Source organism: Dermacentor silvarum, chromosome 9, assembly GCF_013339745.2.
Source record: "Dermacentor silvarum isolate Dsil-2018 chromosome 9, BIME_Dsil_1.4, whole genome shotgun sequence".
Lineage (NCBI taxonomy): Eukaryota > Metazoa > Arthropoda > Arachnida > Ixodida > Ixodidae > Dermacentor > Dermacentor silvarum.
The window spans coordinates 49,431,310-49,447,745 of NC_051162.1; the positions used below are offsets into that span (position 1 = coordinate 49,431,310).

The 16,436-nt window shown below is 47.9% G+C and overlaps 1 protein-coding gene across 1 annotated transcript in view; it reads left to right on the top strand.

The window, feature by feature from the left end:
* Nucleotides 1–322: 322 nt before the first annotated feature.
* LOC119465229 (uncharacterized) overlaps nucleotides 323–16,436 on the top strand; it is a 36,055-nt gene continuing 19,941 nt past the window's right edge. Inside the window, exons 1-2 of the mRNA XM_037726026.2 lie at nucleotides 323–530; nucleotides 12,560–12,626. Coding sequence (XP_037581954.2) covers nucleotides 354–530; nucleotides 12,560–12,626 — 244 coding nt within the window. The 5' untranslated portion in view covers nucleotides 323–353. The remainder of the gene's footprint in view (nucleotides 531–12,559; nucleotides 12,627–16,436) is intronic.

Consider the following 16,436-nt stretch of genomic DNA (forward strand, 5'->3'; position numbering starts at 1 on the left):
TGCTTTTACAGCATCATTTTCAAAAATTCTTCTGGCCACGTGTTCGTTGTAGACTTGCCCACAACTGCCACTATATAAAAAAATTTTCGTCCTCGGGCTTGTTTAGTCAAATCAAAGAAGCTGTTAAATAACATGTGCTTAATAAGTACATCTGAGTCGGCATCTTATGCACGTATGGGTTTTCTGTCATGATTGATTCCTTTATTACAGAGAACAGAGGCGTGCTACTTTGCCAGCCAGCATTAAATATTACATTAGCCGTCCACTTGGCAAGAAGCATACTTTGAAGCATTCTCAGGGGAAGACAAAGCTTCGCTCTCGTAGGGTTGGCATTTGAAAGATTATACTTTTGCATGCAGCTTCTGCTGAGGTACGACCGTGCCGACGAAGCTGAAGACATTGCGGAGGGTTACATGGACGGCCACGCGGACGACTGCCTGCACGCTGCCTTGTACGCACAAGCCTTGTCGCAGCGGCGCAGCCCAGCGACTGGAGAGTTGGTTACATCTCAACGCATGGAGCTGCTTCATGTGAGTCCCTTACCCACCGTAGTGAACGAGGGGTTATGGCATAGCTGCTGACCGCGGAGTGCTGGGTTTGATTCCCGCACGTATAGGTATGGTTCTCAACATTAATGGTGTACCCACATAACTGACGGCTCTGTGGGCGACCGTTCGGCGATTCATCCAGCTGTGAATAGCATCCACGTGATAGATGAGAGCTAAGCAGACGACAGAGCTGCAAAAACATTAATACTCTCTACCCCAAACTTTCCGTGATTTCTAGCTGCAGGCTGGTGTGCGGATAATAACAAGATAAAGGTTAAGATGTGAGCATATCACAGTGCGCGACGTGCAAGCAGCTGCTGCTGTGTTCAAGTAGAATCACCATCGTGCCTGAGCTAGGCGTGCCCAGCACAACCATATGTCGTCATTGCATGCAAATGTTTAACGGGCAGACATCTGTGGGGCCACTAGGTGGACTAGGGGAGCACAATATCTTGTGCAAAGGCGTGCAGTGTTCCAGTCGACTCCATTGATTTTTTGTGCAACAGTTCGAGCTGCTCCAAGAAGGCATGTCGGTTCGGGAAACGCTCTCAATCTGCTATTGAAACATGCAGCTGGCACTCTAGATGTGCCATTGGAATGATTCAAAAAGAGCAGAAAATGTTTAACTGTAAGTGCTCTGAATCTGTCATTATGATTAACCTAAACTCATATGTGAATGTGCCTAAAGGGCATCATTCTGAGAATGGAGCTTTCATAAGTGTGAAAATGACATCAACATGGGACAGGCTTGTCATAGCCACTGTGAAAATACTCTTATGGCATAACATGTATCGTGTATAAATGGCAAACTGTAGTCATACTGTGCTGGGGTGCTCTTGGAACACAAGGACAGACACAGATGGGTGCATTTTTCAAAATTTATTCCCCCCCCCCCCCCCCCATTTTTTTTAGCACTCCAGCGACTGACACTTACTAAAATAATTCCAGTAGCGCTTCCATGTGGGGCTTAGTGTGCCTCACTTTGTCCTTGTCTTTCAAGCGCACCCCAAAGAAGTATGAATTACCAACCCGCCCAAGAAGCATCACCAGTCGAGCACTGGTGATGAAAAAGCTATACAGTGGAACTCTGTAAATACATTGCTCGCTGCTGCGTTTTCCCGGCGGCTATGTTGCGTTTTCGTGGTCCCGACCTAAATCTCATTGACTTCCATGTGTCGACAATCTGTAATAGTCCTGCACCTTACATTGCGTTTGAATGTGGCACTCACGTAAATTTACTGGTGCAGCCAGCCTGTATGTTGCAACAAGCGACTGGCACATTGCAGCAAGCGACCGAAGTTTGCAGCAAGTGACCACCATTTGCAGTAAGCGACCAAAGTTGCACAAGCCTGGCATTGCAAATGTGCACAGAGCTGCTGGCGAAGCACCCGAAGCAAAGTGTGCATCAGTTAAAGCCTACCAGGAACCACGCACACTGGGCCAGGTCCTCCTAGTGCAGCGTTACATTTATTTTGAAGTGGGCAAGGGTCTTATATGCATAGCATAATCGCTGGCTCTCTTAAAGGCCAACGGCAACGAAATTTTACTTAGGCTAAATTGCCTATGCAGTAAAATCTCGTTACTACAAACACCACATTAACAAACTTCAGATTTACGAACTTTTCACAAATCCCCGGCTGACTTCTTATAGTTTCAATGCAAAATATTTCAGTACTGCGAACTTGAGAATACCGAACTTTTCAGAATAACGATCGTTATTCAGTTTCTGTGTCATGTTAACAATGCCTCAGTACTACGAACTCATATTCCAAAATCTGGGATTCTTAGATTTCCATGTATCGAGTCACGGCAGCCAAAATAGGAGTCTAGCAGACAAGGCGCAGAAAGCTGACGTCGCGGTGCACGGGTCCGGAAAACCTCGCCTGAGTGGGGAAAAAAAAGAAAAGAACTATGCTGGCACGCAGCATCGGCGTGTCAACATAGCTTTGGTTAACCCTGGTTGATAGTGAGAGCTTTACCACAGCTCGACAATGCGCTGTCGAGCTGTGGCCGAGGTGTGGTTTCGCAATGATATACAGACATGTTTGCGATGAATACAGTGTTTATTCATCATTTACAGTGGAGTCTCGATACGAATCTCACGGGCTCACGAAAAATATTCGTATTAGCCGAAATTCGTATCATCAAAACGCAATTAAAACTAGCCAAAGTAAGGGGGGACGCGGGGATCAGATCGTGAAAGTCGTGAGAAAAAAATCGATTTTTGAAAACCACGTGTTTTGGTATCTGCAACGCCTAATCTACGCTGTATCAAAATGGTTTGGCTGAAAACGCACTAAAAGTGACCAAAAAAGATTAATTCGTCAGTGCGCAGGGTGAGAAAACAGCTTTAAATCGCGCAATATCACCGCAGTTCACGGAGACATATCGTATTTCCCACCACCGAGCGCCGCCATCTTGGTACTGTTTGAAAGCTGAAGGTTTTACGTAGTTTCGCCGTTCCGCTTCTCAATTCGTCCGTTGTCGCCATCTTGTAACAAACGCACAAACACAAAAGAAGCGCGGGTCTGCGATAGGTAGTCACACGGGCCCTCTGATGAAAGTGGGCCTCCGATTGGCTGCCGTGCTGAAAGGCGTCTCTCTATTGGTTGCTGCTGTGACAGGAGCAAGATTGCAACGGCAGTTGTCTGCTTCGTAAACCACGCCGGCGTCTTCACCTGACACGCAGAATTCGGATTATTGAGAGCTCCCAGGTTAGTGATGGATCGTCGCTCGTTGGAAAAGAAATTTTGGAGGAAGCACTCTTCGGATTACGGAAGCGCAAGCCTCCTACGGCTAGAAAAATACGGCGATTAGCGGGAGAAGCGGAGGAGCACCCAACTGAACATGCCGCGCTACCTTGCACTGTGGATTACGTGCCACGCTATCTTGCACTGTGTGATTCCGGCAGCGAAACAGACATTCGCCCTGTGCCATCGGCACCGATAACGCAATCGACGGAAGACGCGCCAACGGAGGCTCTACGGTCGCGCAAATCAGCCGAGATCGTATCTCGGTAGACATAGCTCGCTGCGATTAGGCAAAATGGCGCAAACACAAAAAACGCGGCCCGAAGCACAGCACCCACTCCGTCCGGCCGATGGCACGCGGAAAAGGAGGAAAAGCACAAAAGCCACAAAAGCGCCACCACTTCAAACTCTTCGCCCAGTCGCGGCCTTCGCGCTGTCCGGCGCCGCGTCCGCGCCTCCGCACCAAAAGAGAAAGGGCGTGCCTGCGGGCTGTTCTCTTTCGTGGCCGTCGGTGGGGTGACGTTTATTCGCATCAACCGACGCGGGTCGAAAAGCGATTCATAACAGCCGTTCTCTAGCACATTGCAAACTAACGGGGCTCGGCCGAGACCACAGAAAAATTTGTATCATCCGGAAATTCGTATTAGCCGTGATCGTATCATCGAGATTCCACTGTATTTTTATGCCTATAAAGACTTTCAAAAGATGAAGCGCCACCAGTGACAGCACATTAGGAAGGAACAAAGACAGGACAGGCGCTACTTGCAACTGTTTATTGTGGTCAAAGGTGGTTGAATATATAGCCATGGGGAGAGGAGGGACGAAAAAAACACTGAAGATATGCATGAAGGAAATGGCGAATCTAAAACTTATCTAAAAACACACTTTCATTTGTGTATATATTAAGAGACGGGGAGCTGACACATGTTTCCCCTCTCTTCCTAATCTGGCTTGCCTCCAACAATTCACGTGCCACAGAGTCTTTACTTTTAAACAAGATTGTAGTATCTTGAAGCCTTGCTTCACATGCTTGTTTATTTTCATTGCCGCAAGCCTTGCAATGAAGAGGCAAGTTTGAGCCATAACCATATTTCAATGAAAGCTTATGCTCCCGTAGGCGATCATTAATACATCGGCCAGTTTGGCCGACATACTCTTTCCCACACTTCAGCGGTATACGGTATACAACTCCTTCCTCACACTTCACAAAAGGATTCGTATGTTTAATGGAACACCCTGCTTTCTTAGAGTTATCAGAACCAATCAGGCGGCACAAAGTAGCAAGTTTTCTGGGTGCGGAAAAAACCACAGGAATTTTGTATTTCACGGCAACGTGTTTAAGATTGTGCGCCACTTTGTGAGAATACGGAATCACCACTGGTTTGGCTTTCGGTAGTTTTAGAAATCGCTAGTTTTCGGGTAGTCTGGCTATTATTTTTTTTCCTGCCACAGGAAATGATTCATGTTGAAGTGTATGGTATCAAATTGTAGAAGAAGAAATTATCTTTCCAACGGTATTAATTTCAAACAGCATATTTATTAAAAATACTACGAAAAAAATTATCAAAACAAAAAAATCGCATCAAGGATGAGAAAGATCGATAAAAACATCAATGCTGCTTTGCACAAAAAAATATTTTAAAGAATCGAAATACAGTGAAAGCTCGTTAATTCGCACCTCATTAATTCGAACTTTCAGGTTAATTCGAACTGATGGTCATGGTCCGGCCACAATATATAGGCGTCTATGGGTTAACCAACTCGTTAGTTCACGCGCATCGGCTCCTCTATCGATAATTTGAACTGCGCGCCGCTGCGTGGTGGTATTTTATACTGCCGCCGCAAGCTTTCAAGGCTCAACGATAGATGGCGCGAGCGCAGCGGCGTCACTGTCGTCATTGCGCTCGCTCTTCGCATCGTGTGATGGTTCGTGCCGGACGTGTCTGCGTAGTCTCCGTGTCCTTTGTGTGCCGCACATTCAGTCGCTAGGCCTCGTGTACGTCAGAGCTATGAAGTCGTTCGGTGCCGTGTCGCTACGATGTGACGCTGCTCACGGCCTTGCATATGTTGGTGCGGGCCTGGGATCAGGTCACGGCAACAACTGTTGCCAATTGCTTCCGCCACAGTGGCTTTTGTGTGACCAATGAGGGCACAGCTTGCGAGCCCGACGAGCGCGAGGCCGTGGTCATTCCTGCCGGATTGCGGGATGCGCTGGAGGACGTGACCTTCGACGACTACGTCGATGCAGATCGCTGTGCAGCGGTCTGCGGCACAATCACCGACGATGATATCATCGCGCAGGTTACTGGTGGAGAAGCGCCCGTCGTCGATGTAGGTGCGGATGACGAAGAGGATGATGCACCCACGCGGCCCTCAGCTTTGGAACTAATGGAGGCTATGCGTGTCGCGCGTCTATTCTTCAGCTTCGAGGAAGACGCAGAGGATGCTTTCTGCCACGTTCGCGCGTTGGAAAACAAGGCTATGGCGATCGCATTCAAAGAAGAGAAACAGACAGTGATCACGGATTATTTTCGCAAGTAAATATTTTGAGTGATTTTCCAACAACCCGGTCTCAATTCCTGCTGTTTTTTCAATGAATTTCGTTAGTTCGAATTTCGGTTTAATTCGAACTCATTGGGCGTCCCCGCGAAATTCGAATTAACGAGCTTTTACTGTATACATTTTCAAGAAAAGGGATATATGAAATCAGCCTGCAAATATAAGCTCTGCATCTACAAAAGTCCTTGAGGCACACGAATACACACAGCACTTCGGAGCGCGATTCCAAGGTGCACTCCCGGCCGTCTTCGTGGACAAAACTCGACTCTCTGCGCGACCGCCAGTAAATGATCCCGTCCAACGACGTTTACATCTTGCAGATAAGAACTGTGACCTTTAGAACACGCCGGAAATCCTTACGTCGATGCGCGGCAGCGATAACACGGTCCGAGAAGAAAGCAAAACTCAACGGCGGATACTTGTCGATGTTCCGGGGCGGTTTGCCGCACTTTCTTCGTCCGTAATGAAGTCCGACGAATCGAAGTCGTCTTCCGAGTCTGTGCTGCTATGATCATCCGCAAATTCAAGCCCAGATGCGTCGGAAACCGTTGAAACTCGCCGTTTCCGTGGAGCGGACGCGTGCGACATACCGTATTTATTCGAATCTAGGCCGACAGTTTTTTTCAAATAATCACATACGAAACTCTAGGGTCGGCTTAGATTCGAGGATTTTAAAAAACGCGCCAGTTTTTAACTGAAACCGATAAATATGGTGCATAGTTAGCGCCATCTAGAAAAGTCAGTATCGCAGCCGCTACTAGCCGCGCCAGTAGCCAGCTGAAGTACACGAGCGACGTCGCCATTTTGACCTGCGTCGTATCGGTAGTATCGGTATGGTGCAGCATCGGCGCGCGGTGTGGCGTTATCGTAACGGCACCGAATAGGCGATGCCACTATAGTGCCGCTTTCTAAACGAATACTGTATTTACTCGAATCTAACGCGCACTTTCAACACTACCCTAAATCTGCGTCGGCATTTCAAAATGGCCGCCTCGCACGCGCGTCGTGCCTAGCTACCGTAGCATGCGGAAGCTTCCTCCGTGTGCTGCAGTACACGTGCTTAGGCAATAGTCTACCGTCTGTCTTCACGTTCTCAGCGTCTGCTCTATCAGCATGAAGTACCGAGTTCATCACGATGCCGCATTTAAAAGGAAAGTGATCATCTGTGCGGAGACGGACGGAAATCGGGCCGCATCACGGGCGTTCGGAGAATCCGAAACTTGCGAGCGGGACTGGCGCAAACAGAAGGAGAGGATTTTCGCCAGCAAAGCAATGCGGAACGGTTTCAGTGGACCGAAGCAGGACGTAATCTGCGACGATCCACTCCGGCGATACGATCAGGCTTGGCCCTATCTTGAAAGCAATCTGCGACTGGTAAAGTCCGCCGCGCGCCGTGTTTGGGCCGCGTTGAAGCGAGAGGCATGCTAGCACGAAGGCGCGCTTCGTCTCCAGCGTTTTGACAGTTCGTTTCCGCGGTCAGCGAGCGAGGTGTGTTCATGTTTGCTTGAGCGCGCGTGACACCGTGCTTGTTAATAGCGGTCTACTAATTTGCTACCGCATTCGATGCATTGCCTTTCGGGCGAAACTGCGACTTTTTTTATTCATCGCAGCATCAGTGCATCGGGAGGAAATCTATTTTACCAAATTTTTCCTCACGGAAAACGGGCGCGCGTTACAATCGAGGAAGCGTGAGAATCGAGTAAATACGGTAGTTGTGCTAGCCGTAGAGGCATCCTCAAACGTTCAAACCGGGCGGAACTTCGGCATCGGTCTGTCGTTGGAGGGGGCCACGGGAGATGGTTTTTGCGTGCGCCGCAACGTGCGCTCCTTCCAAAAATGCAGCATCTCTAATGCGCTGGATGGTACTGAATATAGCGCACTGTCAGCAGTAAGGAAGATAGCGACGAGGCTAGCAGCGATGGTGACAGAATGAGCTCGGCATGTTCAAATTTAATAAATGCTGTTTCATTTTGCGATTGCTGTCCTCGCTTTTTCGTTCGGCCTACATTCGAGGTAAGTTTTTTTTTTTTTCGGACTTCGAACTTTTGGGGGGTCGGCTTAGAATCGGAGTCGGCCTAGATTCGAGTAAATACGGTAGATGCCAAACGACGAGCGCTCGTCACCCCAACTATGCAGGCGCTTTAAAAATCCCCGCGCGATGGAAAAGAGAAACATAAAACCGAAACCGATAAAATAGTCTCTCTTTTAACCCGCTTGATGGCACTAGCTGTCCGGAGCGCTTGGAGAGGCGTGAAAATTCAACTTGTACCATCGACAACATACTGTCGACGGGAATAGGTGCGGTGACAAAAGTGTTAAGTAGACGAACGAGAGCCTTTCTGATGCAACGCTAGAAACGCTGTCAGCAGGAACCGCATGCTGCATTTGTCACGAAGGAGAACGCAACACAAGTTGTAGATGCAGCAGCAAACCATGCGGGAATGTCATGACACTAGAGCGCAATGGGCGAAACTTTATCACGGCCGGAGCCCTGCCTGCTTGGCCTTGAGTTTACGCGCACCTAGCCCACGTCCATGCTAGAGGGTAGACCTCTCTTGCCCGGCCATGCTGAGCCTAAGCTACTTATCATCCCTTACTACAGATGGTGGTAGTTGTCCTGATCGGTCTACGAGCCCGGCGTGTGCCGGGCAGCGGCCGGTAAAGTTGGTTACCTCATGCAGAAGATGCTAAGATCAAGAAAACAATAAACAAATACTTCACTATGTCATCACGCTTCTATTTACTCAATGAATCGTCAAATCTTGTTTCTATTTAGCACAAGACCAGTGCAGATGCTGAAATTCTCTTCATCTCATGACTGATTAGCGCTAGCAGCGGCGAAGGCCTCGTGACATCCTTCGCGGCGCGCGTTTTCATCTGAGACGCGCTTTGAACACCAACGGGCGCACATCTCGATTATTTTTTCGCCACTCAGCTGCTCGCCAACAAATTTTTCGTCCATCGCGATGTAGCTACTGCTTTTTATCTTCGACAGCTTTGCACTGAATCAAAGCGAAACTACTGCTTGCCGCAACCGCTGCGAATGAAACCGCGGCCGCTATCGACGATCATGGACGGCGACTTTACGGTTCAGAAGGCAGGCGGCTGACGCACGCACAAAGTCAAAACGAAACTACCGTTCGCTGCAAGAAGTGCGGACGAAACTGCGGTCGCTATCGACGCTGCCATGGGAGGCGACTGCGCAGTTGTGAAGGCACGCAGCCGACGTGCGCATCGAGTGAAAACGAAACTACTATTTGCCACAACCGCGGCGGACGAAACTGCGGTGGTTATCGACGCGATTAGAGATAGCGACTACGCACTTATGGGGGCACGCGGCTAGCCGCCAACGCGGTGTTGCGCGCGGCGATAAACGCAAGAATAAAGGCTGTCAGTCACGTGCCGCTTAGATCGCCGCTGAGGACCACGGCGATGCGGACTACGCCGATTCGTTTCGGTTGGACGCTACGCCGTTTTTGCTCTTCTGCGGCGCGCATTTGCGGCGCTCCGCGCATTGCTTTTTTTTTTTTTTCCCTCCAACGTATACGTTAGTGCGCACACTATCGGTACTGACCCTATCTACAAATAGGAGAAACGCGCATGGTGCTAAGCTACGGCCTCCGAGATTCAAGTGTGAAAGGTTAGGCGCACTGCCCGTTCTCAGAGGTTGGGTGGCTAAAAGCTGCTTGCGTATTTATTGCGCAGTTCGCGCGTTGCTGTTACGCACTGTGATGTGCTTTTTGACGCTCGGGCATGGGTAATGGTGGTTCTTTCGATCGAGCGCACCTCGTGTTCGCCGTTTAGACACTTGTCGAGAGCGGGACCAGGGAAAATTTATCAGTGGCTCGGGGTTCCGCGAGCCACTAATAAATTTACCGTGTTCCCGGGCTCGCCAAGTGGCGAAAACGGCGAACACGAGATGCGCTTGATCCACAGAACCTCAATTACCTATGCCCGAGTGTCAAAAAGCACATCACAGTGCGTAACGGCAACGCAATACTGCGCAATAAATCCGCAAGCAGCTTGTAGCCACCCAATCTCCGAAAACGGGCAGCCATGGGCAGTGCGCCTAAGCTTTCGCACTTGAATCTCGGAGGCTCTAACTTACCACCGTGCGCATTTCTCCCGTTTGTAGATAGGGTATGTGCCGATAGCGTGCGCACTGATGTTATACGTCGGAGGAATAAAAAAAAAAACTGATGCGCGGAGCACCACAAGTGCACGCTGCAAAAGAGCTAGAACGGCGCTAGCGTCCGAAAACGGAGCGATGCAGTCCTCATTGGTATGGTCCTCAGCGGCAATCGTACGCTATACGTGACTGACAGCAACGCCGGAACTCTTCGTGCCTGATTGTGACCTCAAAGCCTTTATTCTTGCGTTAATCGCCGCGCGTAACACCGCGTTGGTGGCTAGCCGCGTGCCTTCATAAGTGCGTAATCGCAATCTATGATCGCGTCGATAACCAGCACAGTTTCGTCCGCAGCAGCGGTTGCGGGAAATAGTTTCGTTTTGACGGTGCGCGCGTCGGCTGCGTGCCTTTCGCAGCTGCGTAGTCGCCATCCATGATCGCGTCGATAGCGACCGCGGTTTCGTGCGCACTTGTTGCAGCAAACGGTAGTTTCGTTTTGACTTGGTGAGTGCGTCGGCTATGGCGTCGGCCGCCTGCCTTCTGAACCGCAAGGCCGCCGACCATGATCTCGTCGATAACGGCCGCGGTTTTCTCCGCAGCGGTTGCGGTAAGCAGTAGTTTCGCTCTGACTCAGTGCAAAGCTGTCGAAGATGAAGAGCACCGACTACATCGCGATGGGCGGGCAATTTGTTGGCGACCAGCTCACTAGCGAAAAAATAATCGGGATGTGCGCGCGGTAGTGAAAAGCGTGTCTCAGATGAAGACGCGCGCCGCGGCCGCGCTGCGAAGGATGTCGCGAGGCCTTCGCCGCTGCTAGCTCAAATAAGTCATGAGATGACGAGAACTTCAGCTTCCGCACTGCTCGTCTTCTTTCTAGGGTTTTACGTGCCAAAACCAGTTCTGACTGTGAGGTACGCCGTAGTGGAGGGCTCCGGATTAATTTTGACCACCTGGGGTTCTTTAACATGCACTACAACTGCAAGCACGTACACGGGCAAAAGTTTTTGCATTTCTCCTCCATCGAAATGCGGCCGCCGCGGCCGGGATTTGATCCCGTGACCTCGTGCTCAGCCACGAAACGCCTTTGCTAACTGAGCCACCGCGGCGGGTGCCGCACTGCTCTTGGGCAAAATAGAAACAAGATTTGCTAATTCATTCAGTAAATAAAAGCCTGTTGACGTAGTAAGCATTCATTTATTGTTTTCTTGATACCTTCGGTAATTCGACATTTGGTTAATTAGGACATTTTAATTCGGTTAAATGGGGGGGGTGTTCCTTGGCGCTTCATGAAGCTTAGCAGGGTTCCCTGGAACTAACATGCTTGAGAACCCCTGCTGTAGAGCATCCAATTTTCCACGACCTAGTGTAAAGCTGTGCCACGTGTGGATCACGTACGCGTAAGCTTTTTTTTTTTTTTAAGTTTAGCTTGGCCACTCCAATGCGCTTTTGTTTGAGCGGATGCGTAACGCATCGAGGCTGTGCTTGTTGAATGCAGACAACCATATAGAGAAAACCGGCTTGACACGGGAGTTGCATTAAAAGAACATTGTGGGCGCGCAACGGTGTTGGCACAGCGCACAAAAGAGCTTGCAAAGTATACTAACTCGATGGCTAGCACACATGCGGGACTTGTCTGCTGATAGAGGGGAACGGTATATAAGCAAGGGAAGCAGACGAGCCGGGCACTGGTTCTCTACAGTCTCTATAGTACATCACTTCCGGCGACTGGTAATGACAGGGTTTTTTTTTTCTTTTTTCAGTTTTGGTGTGAAAAACATTAATTTTACCGAGCGTTTTGTGAATTACCCACTCTCATTTCAGGCATAAATTTTCCAGAGACGCTGTTGTACGTCTAAATTATCTGAAAGGGGGCTTTTTACGCGGTGCAGAATTTTAGTGCAGTTGGCCTTTAGGTCAGCTTTGCCGCAATGGAGCCGTGTTACACGGGGAAGCATAAGGAAAATATTGCAGTCAAAATAGTTGAAAGGGGCTGCTGTCGCGAAACATTGTTCATGTCCCTTAATTATACATGCACGCGCACCGTCCTCAGTCACAGCGCAAGTGCTGAGATGGCTAGTAACTGTACTGGCAGCCATTCACAGCTGCTTCTGACATAGCTGTGCCAATTGGTGGCCTTCCTCACAGTTAGGTTTTCCTGGCTGTTAAAATTTTTTCCCTGCGGTCCCTTGAAAAACGTATCAAGGGGGTTCAACTTTATTGTATTCAAAGCAGAGTGCATTGCTGGGCCTATTGGTACATCAAGCTTTTGAAAATAAGGAGCTAGAAACCAAAAGGATAGAGGTGAAGAATGTGATAGAATGTGAAACTAACATGTCAAATCGACTCAGTATTTATGACTGAGTACCTTTCAGAATGTTCTGGAATGAGAACAAATAGATTTCTAATCTTGGCTGCAGAGCTGGGGAACTGAAGGTGTGATTAACTGCCTGGATTGACAAAACTAAATTAGCCTGGTGTTGAGCCTCTCCAGTATGGAGTAGATAAAATTCTGGAGAAATGGTGGAATGCTAATCACCATGAAGTCTGACTGATCTGTCAATTTAATTTTACAGAGAGTTTGTGAAGCGGACCCTACAAACCCCCAAGTTCTGGAATATGTACAGCTTATTGAACAAAATGGTATGTGCACATTTACATTTTCTTTATTGCTAGAGCTAACTGTATGCTTGGGGGACATCCATAGATGAAAGACTGCTTGAAGCTATCTGTGCAGTCACTTGGCTTCAAGCAGTCAAGATGGCTTCAAGCAAAGGCGATGAACAGATGTGGTGAGAATGATATCGATGTGTGCATGAGCAGTTTTGGAATAACACTCCATGTCAGTGCAGCTAATGGCAGGTGTGTACCTGTTTTTAGATGTTGCAGAGGGCTTATTTATCTATTTATTCATTTAGTACAAATGCTTCTAGGGCCTGCAGGCACTACAAAAATGAACGGATAGTAACATGAACGTGCAGTGAACATTTGAAAAAAAATTGCACCAGAACCCATCTCACAATGACTGTAGACAGTAATGGATTAGCATTGACTCAGTATAGCGACATAACGTATTGCCACCATCGAAACGAGTTTTGTATGAGGCATTTACAGTAAGACATCGTTAACTTGACCCTTGTTAATTAGTAAAATCGCATAATTCGGACTCGTCTTTTGGTCCCGGCAGGCACATGCATTATTTAATGCAATGAAACTCTCATTCATTCGGACTTATTTGGTCGCACATCGGTTAAGGTATGTCACCACCTTTGAAAAGGCGTTTTTCAAGAAAAATATACACTTTCTCTTTTTTAGATTTCGAGAATTCCCAAACATTCAAAAATGTTCCGCCGAAAGAATTATGTTTTTATCTTATTTAGTTCAAAAGTTATAGCCAACTTACAATCAGCTGGTGAACGGTTCTGAAACCGAAACAAATGTGGTGTGGCAACAGAAACTGATAACTCAGCGGAAATCACAGGCGTATATTGAGATGTTTCTGTTATGTTTCAGTTTGATACGTAAAAGATTATTCAAAGACAATTTCTAAGGCTTCCTTTTTTTAAAAGCATGGCTTTAAGTTTCCGTAAGGGGGATGCCTGACGCTACAAGCGTTAAAAGTGCGTCTCTGTTGTTCACGTTGCGCGCGCTTTTGCTGCTGCTCTGAATGCTACCGGGATCATCGTTTTTATAGCTATTATTTTTAGTAGCAACAGTAATAACATATGCTGAACGTTTTTATAGGACGGCATGGCCAAGGTCAAGGTAAAAAGGCAATTGAAACAAAAGTTTCAATCAAAACTTTCGAAAAAATAGAAAACATTCGAAAAAAGATTCAAACGAAAGTGAAGTTGGTTTATGCTGACCTTTGTACGGATTTAAAGAAGTGCCTGCACGGAAAATCCCAAAATGTAACGAGAGTTAACGGTATGATATGGCAACGGGTACCAAAGACGTCCGCGTGAGCCTGCCCATCCTCCTTTTTGGTTTATATGATGCTGTGTGCCACTTAAACGATGGCAACAGAAGTACAACAAATATTTTGAGGGAAGCAGGCATTGAACCTGGTCATCACACGTTTGTAGCATGTTGAACCAGTGACCAGTACTGTGTGAAGAAGGCCCAGCATCAATCAACAGGTGAGGCAAAATATCTACGCAAGAAAATATGGGCTGCAATAAAAGCCAAAACAGAGCTCGTGGCAGCTAAGAAGGGCCCTAGCTATGAACCTAGTGGATTTTAACTTTCTAGGGCGTGATGATCTTGTTTGTACAAGGATTGAAAAACTTTAATCTTCTTTTTCTCAAAACTTGATTTCTTGCACTTTCCAGGTGCGCAAACAGTTGTAACTTCAAAATCAATAAATAGTTTTCAACGAAACTTTGTACGCTCGTTCCTTTATTACTAGCCTGTGCAATCAACTAGGATTAATGAAAACGAATGATAGGTTTTGATGTAATCATGTTTTGTTGCAAGCAATGCGGACAAAAATGACACATTTTTTGTTTTATTTGGTATTTTTACTATACCTTGATTCCCAATCATCGGATGGCAAAGATCCTAGTTAGTTGCACAGTCTGGTTAGTTGGCTACCTCTGTGCCAAAAAGTTTACAATTCCTGCACTCCATTCGCTAGTTATGAATGTTCGCGTAACAGCCAAGTTTGGCAATGTTTTGTCAATAACAAATGCCAGTATAACTTTTTTCACTCTTTTGTGCGTTTGAATATCATTTAAAATGGTCCTTTATACGGTCAATGTGAAATAAAAATTTAATGGCCAAAACTAAAAAAATTTTGAAAAAGGTGGTGACATACCTTAATTCGGATAACTCTTAGAGTTCGGAGAATGCCACAAAAGGAGCAAAAATGGCGTTAGCGTCCACCAAAACGAAGTGGCAGAGTTCACATCGTCATAGTCATCAGTGGAAATTATTTGTGAATGACAGCAACACCAGAACGCTTCATGCCGGTGTGTGCCTGTAAAGCCTTTATTCTTTTGCGTTTACCGCCATGCTTAGCACCGCATTGGTCACGTGCCTTCATGAATGCGTAGTTGCCATCCATGATCGCGTTGATAGTGGCCGCAGTTTTGTGTGCAGTTGCAGTAAATGGTAGTTTTGTTATGACTTGGTGCGTACGTTGGCCACATGCCTTCAGAACCGCAAGGTTGCCATTCATGATCGTGCCAGCAGCGGCTGCGGTTTCGCCCGCAATGGTTGCGGCAAACAGTAGTTTCGTTTTGGCAAGCTGTCGAGGATGAGGAGCGCTGGATGCATCGCGATGGACGGCGACCAGCTCACTGGCAAAAAAATGATCAAGGTGTGCGCTCTGCATCGAAAAGGCGTCTCAGATGAACACGTGGACCGCGGCCATGCTGTGAAGGAAGTCGTGAAACTTTCGCCTCTGCGAGCACTAATCAGCCACGAGATGATGAGAATTGCAGCTTCCGCACTAATTTTGTACAAAACAGAAACAGGATTGGCTCATCCTTTTTGATGCAGGATGAAGAATTACTGGATTTTTTCACACATAATTTTGAACGGACCACTGCATCAGTTCAAATAAACCTGAAGTTCAATTTACAATCGAATTTCGATAATTCGAACTCGAAGGGGCCCGAAAATTTGTTTGAATTAAAAGAAGTTCGAATTAAAAGAAGCACTTGTTTTCGAGGTATTCGTGCACCATAGCACGATGCACGAACGGTGCAAGTCGTGAAATATCGCGGCGCGGAAGCACACTGCCAGCGAGGACCACAAAACTGCCCACACCGGCCAACGCTCGCTTCCTGATAACGGCAGCAAACGAAACTTCAGGGAGCGGGCTGAGCTGTCGCCGGGCCGGCCGCGCGGAGGTGGTCGCGCGGCACGTGGCGATCGTCGAAGGGGAGAGAGTTACGAAGGAGGGCGAGGGCAGCGGAGTTGCGAGGATGACGAAGGGGTTGCCACTGATCATAATCATGTTGGTGTGCTCCCTTCTGTTGCGGTGTCGCCGAGTTCAAAAGACAAGGAACATGAGGTAATGGGTGTTGCCTTTGCGTCCTTGCACTCAGTATCTGTCTTGTCGTACAGAATCGCATATGGCGCACTGTCTCCAGAAACCTTTCCATCAGGACGTCTCGGTTTAGACTCGTCATTGTAAAGAAACAATCGCAAACCAAGCAAACCAAAACAAGCGCGAGCGAGAGCTGATGCAAGCAGACGATAGGGTGCGAAACAAGCGGTCCGGCTGAATCAGGCGCGAGTACGAATGGAGTGGTCGGGTGGATCCGCGTGACACCAGTTTCCTTCACGGACATCACCGAAGGGGCCGCTCTCATTGGTCTCCTCTGCTCACTTGCCAGCGTGGCGATCCGAGAAAAATCGGCCCAGGACCGATTCCTCCCGCGGCGCGCGTCTTTCCACTAGTGTGGCTGGGGCATTAAGGCACGTACATACTAGCGGCAAAAACGC